At 53.6% G+C, this 6,910-nt stretch overlaps 1 protein-coding gene across 1 annotated transcript; it reads left to right on the forward strand.

The window, feature by feature from the left end:
- Nucleotides 1–1,646: 1,646 nt before the first annotated feature.
- MIR1915HG (MIR1915 host gene) lies at nucleotides 1,647–6,910 on the forward strand. Its single transcript, XM_045085036.1, is given in 5 exon segments — nucleotides 1,647–1,764; nucleotides 4,225–4,473; nucleotides 4,900–5,002; nucleotides 5,856–6,003; nucleotides 6,005–6,910. Coding segments are annotated over 5 exon segments (891 nt in total). The 3' UTR covers nucleotides 6,278–6,910.

Here is a 6,910-nt window from a genome sequence, read left to right on the forward strand (position 1 = left end):
GAGCAAAATATATCACTCAAAAAAGTTACTTTGAGAAGTTGGAGTTACGGAACCCAGTTATTTCTCTTCTTGAGTGTGGGAAAGGCTCAGCAGCGATTTGGACAAGAAAGGAATTGCCCTGTTTTTGCTACGCACCCCCCCACACACACACACTTTGGACTTCTATCCTACATTCTGTATCTTCCTGACTTTTGTCTTCCTCTTCCTCTTCTGCTTGTCTCTCTCCTCAAGTCATACCAGGAAGAACAAGCAGGTTGAAAGCATCAGTGGAGTTACATTGTGAGGGACTGCCAAGGGCAAAGTGAAGTCTGGCTGTGTCTGGGCAGGTGGTTCAGGGTGCAGAGATTCTTGTGTGACTGAGGGGTAACTTGGAGAGAAGGAATTTCCTGACAGGGGGGCGGGGGGTGGGAGATGCTGTGGGGACTATGTCTCGGGTCACTGGGGAGCAGGTTCTGCACCCAGAGCCTAAGCTCTGGGATCTTGAGAGCCTGCCTTGCTGTAGGGTACCTGTTGCATGAAGCTGCTTGGGGAGATTTTGGGCCCCTGCCCTGTTGTAAGTCTTGGGGGTTAGGTCTGGCTTCCCCTGGGGCTGCTGGATTCACCTGTCACTACGCTCACTGCCCAGGGACCCTGACAAACCTCCACAATGTGGGCCTGAAAAAGGGCGCTTAAGGTTCACTGATCTGCGTGTAGAACTTTGCAAAACTGCAAATAAGCGAGAAAATTTGTCTATTCTTGTGAAGGGAAATACAAGTTTGCACTTAACATGGAAGCCTGAGAAACAGAGTGTGTGTGTATGTGGGGGGGTACTTCTGGCCAACAGCCCCACTGTAATCTCCAGAACAATTTCATTTCCTCTGCAGCACCCTGGCTACCCTAGCCGAGGCCTTGGAAAGGTCAGGGAAGGGATGGAGCTCAAAAGCGGGGGTGGGAGAGAAAAGCGGTGGCTAGGCCCTTGGCAAGGTCGCAGGTGAGGGTCCGGCTGGGTGGTGAGGAGGGGACTGACAGGATGGAAGGCCACAGAACAGGAGGAGGGGCAGAGCCAGGTCTTTTGAAAGGTTTTGGTGTTTTCCAGAGGGTTTTTTTTCTGAGGAATTCGCAAGGCCGGCCTCCCGGACAGCTTGCTGGCGCTCTCCCCCGCCCCTCCTTGTAGAACAGGTCGCAGGGAGCTCGGGTTTCGGTGAGGCCGGGTGCAGCCAGGCCGGCTGCCCGCGCTGCGCCGGTCTCGCCGTACAGGCCTTTCCCGCTTGCTGAGAAAGGGAAAAGCGCAAGCCCGGGGGGTTCGCGGGCCGGGATCCTGTTTGTGCGGCGGAAGAGCTGCTCCTCGGCGAGAGCCAAACCGCTGCTGCCTGCTCGCTCTATAAACCTGGCCCGGCTGCGCGGGCGGGAGAGGGTGTTCCCGGGAAGGCGCTCCTGCGAAGGGCGGCCGGGCTCCCCCGGCCTCGCGCGGCTGCTGGGAACCCGTGGGCTGCAGGGAGAAGCAGGCCCCGGGGAGCTTGTCTTCTCCCCTCCAAAGGGGAGCTTGGAACTTTTGAACGCTTTACTTTAAAGTGATTGATCGTGTCCCATCGGAGAGCGGCTCCACCCCCTGTCGCCACCTCCGCCGCCGTTCCTGGTCACCTCGGCTCTAAGTGTGCGCCCAGACCATGCGGGGCGCGAGTGTAGGTGCGTTTGGGGATGTGTGCCCCAAACGCGAGCACCGGAGTATGCATGCACGTCAAGCAGCAGAGCCGGAGCTGCTGTGTGAGAACCCACAACGGGAGGGTTGGTTCGGTTCGTGCCTCCTTCCCCACGGCCCTCTAAGTGAAAGATGCAAACAACAGCTTTTCCCATGAAACCGGCCCTGCACGCCGGCCTCTCTACGAGGCAGTCCTCGCAGGAGCCGGGCTCCGCACTGGGAACCTTCAGAGAACTGTGCATGAAGGCTCAAGGCCTTTACGAGTTAGGCTGATTATTAATTTGGGCTGTTCGGAGCGAGTAACAACACTTAATGTCTTTGGCTTTCGGGACTGTCCGGGAGCTGAGACCTAAGTACAGATGCCCCAGGGCTGCGGATGGGTAATGGGAGTTGCGGGGACTCCCGGACGCGTCTGAGTGGTCTGGGTAGAGCTCTCCGGGCAAAGGTTGGTTCTACCTCGCCCCCAAATAAATTCTTGGTTAACTAGTGCAGTCTAAATACATTAGTATTACTAAATGGGGTAAAATAGACGGGGTTGAAAGTGAGGGCATGTCAACGAGACTCAGACCTGGTCATACTTCTCCTCCGGTGACAAGTCTGGGTGCTTCCAACACGAAAATAGAAATGTAACATTCAATTGGATGAATTAATTTTTGACGGATTTACGGTATGTTTTTCTTTCAAGTGGTATTCATTGGTTCTTTCGATCCCTATTGCGGTCCAAAGACAGAAATATAAACAAGCACCCTCTGCTTTGCGGAAACCCCTTAACAGTATCTCCCAAAGAAAGATCAAGACACTTTGTGAATTTTCCCCAGATAATGCCTCATATTCCGAATGACTGATCAGAGAACTCCAGTATTGTTAAATAAAATGAGAGGAAGGCGAGTGACGTGGGAGTCGAACAATGGCATTTCTGAATCAGTTTGCTTGATTGACATTTGGGAGCTTCATGACCCCAGGGAATAGGACTCATTACGGTGAATACACCAAAACATCAACCAAGATTAGAACTCTAGATCCTGTTTTAATCCCATTTCAGTCTAAATTATAGTGGGAAAATATAAAATCCAAGAGGAGAGAATTACTCCATCATATATTGACCTAAAGTCTTAATTGTTCAAAGGGGGAAATAAAAGTGGAAAACCGATATACTTTTCATCACTTTAGAAATAGCACTGACAATTAAGTCAAGTGTAAGGGTTTGGTAAGGTAGACACTAAGAATATTCAGAGAATATACACAGAATATACACAGCGTTTTGGATGTATGAGAAAAATATAATCCTCCTCCACTAGGTAAAAAGAGGATCATCAGCAAATTGATGCTGATAAGTAAATAGAAATCTTAAAGGTGGAGTCTAAATTTCCATTATTTGGAAGACTTCTCTATTTCTTGGGATTTTTGTTTTAATGATGAAACTCGTGTAAATTTAACCCAGGAAAATGTTGAGCGCAGATCTTCAATTCAGGTTGGAGAAACAGAATGTGTGTGAGTAAAGTCTATTTTTAACCACAGAAAAGTGTGAGATACTGTGGGCTGTGTTAGATGGGGTATAATCTATGGCAACTTCACTATACAAAATTTTTTGATTCTTCATTGGAATTTATCCTCAATTCTCAGAACTTGAAAGACTGGAAATCTTAATTAAGTAATATGTATTAAATTGAACCAAGAGCACACAGAACCAATACCACACAGAAGGACATGTTATAGTTATATTCTATTTTTTTTTTTAGTAGGCAAATTCCAGCAAAGGGGAATGTAACAGGAAGATATAAAAATTGAGCATATGTATGTTATAAGTAATGGGCTAGAAAGGGTTGCTGCACAATATAGCTTCACATCTTATATTTTGAGGGGTAGATTTTAATGAGAATCCTCTGTGTTGCATGGGAACTGGGAATCATAGAAATTATTTATGCAGCAAGAAGGAACGAAAATTAATTATTAGGAGCTCAGTAATCACCAAATAAACTCTGAGCTTTGAGGTTAAAAATAGACGACTATCTTCATGTTCAATTATACAGTATCAATTACTAATACAACTGATGTTTCAGCGTCTCAGTGAGACCAGATACCATCTTCTATGGAGATATCTTGGTATTAATTAATGACTGCTTTATTCTCATTATTCACAGGGAAAAATAGGGGTCGTGTCACATTAAAATTAAGATTATCTTAGTTTATCTGGGCTCTTAAACAAAGATCATTCAAAGTAATTATATTTTGAATTAACAGAGATAGGCAATTTATCTCGTTATTTTTTGTTCAAAGACAGAAAATAAAGACCAGAAATAAGCAAAGTTTCATTTTGAAGACAGAAAGAACCAAACAAACATGTCTTGACTTTTGCAATATTTCCCTTGCTAAAGGGGGAATGAGGGAACTGTAAAAGACGTGACTTTGCAAAGTCAAGTCCTTTTTAAAAGACTCAGATCGAAATTCTTGCTATGCAACAAGGATTCAGGTTTGATTAATTTTCTGCAAGCGACGTGACAGCGGTGTTTTAAAAGATTAATTAAAATTGAAGTGATACGGAGCAGGAATTCAACCTGCAGAGACGTCCCTGGCGCCTTGGGGGGCTTTGCAAGCGAGTCCCAAGCCCAAACTGCGGGCTTTCCCGAGCCTGGGACGCAACTCCCTGTCTCCTGGAGAGGAACGCGGAATTTGGCAGGGCGCCCGCCTGGCCGCCTGGCATCCCGAGCTGGCCGCCAGCTCTCGGGGGTGGGGACGGGGTGTGTCCCGGGGAACCCGCTGCCGAGAGAACTGCTGGCGCGGCTCTCGAAGAGCTAGTGAGGTCCAGGGTCACGCCAGAGGCTGGAGGCTACTCCGGGAAGCCCGGAGCTGACGGCCCCTGGCCGCGTCCACTTCTGGGGGGAGGGGTGTGTGTCAAGGGACACCTACTTTGTGCCCTGGCTCCTCCGGAGCCCCCTCCACGGTCGCGAGCGTGCGGGGTGCGTAGATGGCACTCGGAGAAGGCGCATTCCCAGAGCCTGGGGCGCGCCGCGCTCGGCCGCTGGGCTGCGGCTGCCGGGGCCGGGCGTGGGCCTGCCCCGGCAGTCCTGCCTCAACTCGGACTCGGGACTCCGGGAGGCCGTTCATTCCTAGGCCAACCAGCCACGTCCTCCTGCCTCTCCGCTCACTTTCTCGCCCCAGCTTCTGTTCCCCCGCATCCCCGTCCCCTCGCTTCGCTTTTGCGACGCCTTGGTCCAAGTAAGAAATTACGCGGAGCGCAATTGTAACTGTACTCAAGAAGATACAATCGCGGGAGCCCTCGGGGTCGCGCGCGGCGGCGAAGCGACGCGGGTGGCGTCCGAGAGGGTGGGTAGGGGAAAAAGGGGGCGTTCGTTTGCAGTTCGCCTCCCTAGGGCCACGAACTCCGGTGTCCCCTTCCTACCAATTGTGGGGCTCGGGGGCCGGCCGGGAGGCCGCTCACCGCTGGGCCCTCGCCCCAGCGCTCGGGCAGGCGGGGTGGTGCGCCCCTGGGCTCCCGGCGACGCTGTGGGGGCGCCGGCCGGGCTGCCTCCCCGCTGGGGCTGTCCCTTCGCCCTGCGGCGGCGCCGGGAAACCCCTTCCTCTGCGGCGGGTCCCAGAGGTTGGGGCCTAAAAGGCTCCCTGGGGATTCTCCGCGCCCGGGAGGGGACGTGGTTCCTCCTCCCCCTCGTGTCTGCCTCTCCCACTCTCTTTCTAGAGACCTCGGAGGTGGCGGAGAAGTGGGAAGGGAGGCGGGTCAACAGACGCTGGAGGCCTGGGAGCGGGAGAGCTCGGGAGCTGGGGTAGACCCGGTCAGAAAGGAAGCTTTAGCACGCGGAGGAAGGGGCGGTCGGGCGAGGAGGACTCAGCCGGGAAGGGCTGAGGGTGTGTGTGGGGGGGGAGGCGAGAGACCCTTTCCTTCCGAGTGGAGCAGGGGGACCTCTTCCCGGGGGAGCCCCCACCCAGCAGCTCCCAACCTTGAGAACAAAGGGTCTGGGAAGCACGGTCGGGGTCGGGGAGCGGAGGTGGAGGGAAGCAGGAAGGCAGGCGGTGGGGGCAGGGAGGGCGCTTCCCCACATTTCCTCTCGCGGCGGAATGACGGAAGGCTCCCTCCAGCAAACGCCTCACTGAGGTCGCTTCAAAATCCGGGAGGGCTCGGGTTCCTTACCTAACGGATGCACTCGCTCCCTTCCTCCCCCAGCGTCCCCACCCCCTCCGGGGACCGGGGCCCGGGAGCTGCGAGGCTGGCGGCGCGCCGCGGCACGGGTGGAACCACGGGGCAGCAGCGCCTCCTGCAGGTGCCTGGCGCCTCCGCACTCGCCGCGCCGCGCGGTCTCTTAAGGTGGAACTGGCCTGGTTCCCCACCCGCGCTTTCCGCTCCTCCGCAACCCTGGTTCCACCCGCGGCAAGTCTCCCTCGCGAAACGGGCCTGACTGTCCAGAAAAGTCGGAGTCTGTTGGTCCCTGCTGCCATTTCCTTGATCCCTTGGCCCCACTACCAGCAGCTCCTCGTCCGAGGAAACCCTGGTATCGATTAGGACAATCACAATTGATACTTCCCTGCAGGTATAAAAGGGTGCGTAAGACACTTCAGGGCGGAAAAACCAAAACAGCGATTCTCTAATCTGAAAGTAAACTTTTATTTTCGTTTATTAAAAGCAGAAGCCTAGCAGGAGGGGGTCACTTAGAGTGGACCTGCCGAAGGGTCTTTCTGTTCTAAGTGTTCAGGATGAGACTGGCCAGTCTCAGCGCCCACACCCCGCTAACTCATGGGCGGCTGCGGGCGCAGTAGGCCGGGGAGAAGCGGCAGGACTGCAGGGAGCCCCTCCATCCGCATCTCTGGCGCCCCCCGTTTTCAGCCCACCCTTGCTGGATTCTTTGTTTAGTGAACGTGGAGGGGATAGAAGACCAGTTTTTGTTTCTTTCCTCTTTTCTTTTTAACTACATGTGCGTGTGCGTGGACACATGAATTCATCGCTTCTTGAATGTAATGTCCTCAGCGAGCTCGAGATTCTTCGGGGAAAACCTTCGAGCCCTGAGCAGGACACACGAACAAGCCAACTCTGCTTCCGGTGCCATCTGCAGTAAATTCCTTTCCTTTGCTCTTCTCTCCTCCGCGTCCCGGAGAGGGGACCCCCGGTAGCTGCCCCTGGACTCCCGCACCCCCAGGAGTGCAGGGGTGCCAGGAGGTATCGGGGGAGCGGAGGCGGTCGGTCGGCCTGGGGGCGTGAGGTTCACCTGCACCTTGGGAACCTCC

The sequence above is a fragment of the Mustela putorius genome, unplaced genomic scaffold (genome assembly GCF_011764305.1).
Source record: "Mustela putorius furo isolate JIRA1106 unplaced genomic scaffold, ASM1176430v1.1 tig00000827_pilon_pilon_pilon, whole genome shotgun sequence".
NCBI lineage: Eukaryota > Metazoa > Chordata > Mammalia > Carnivora > Mustelidae > Mustela > Mustela putorius.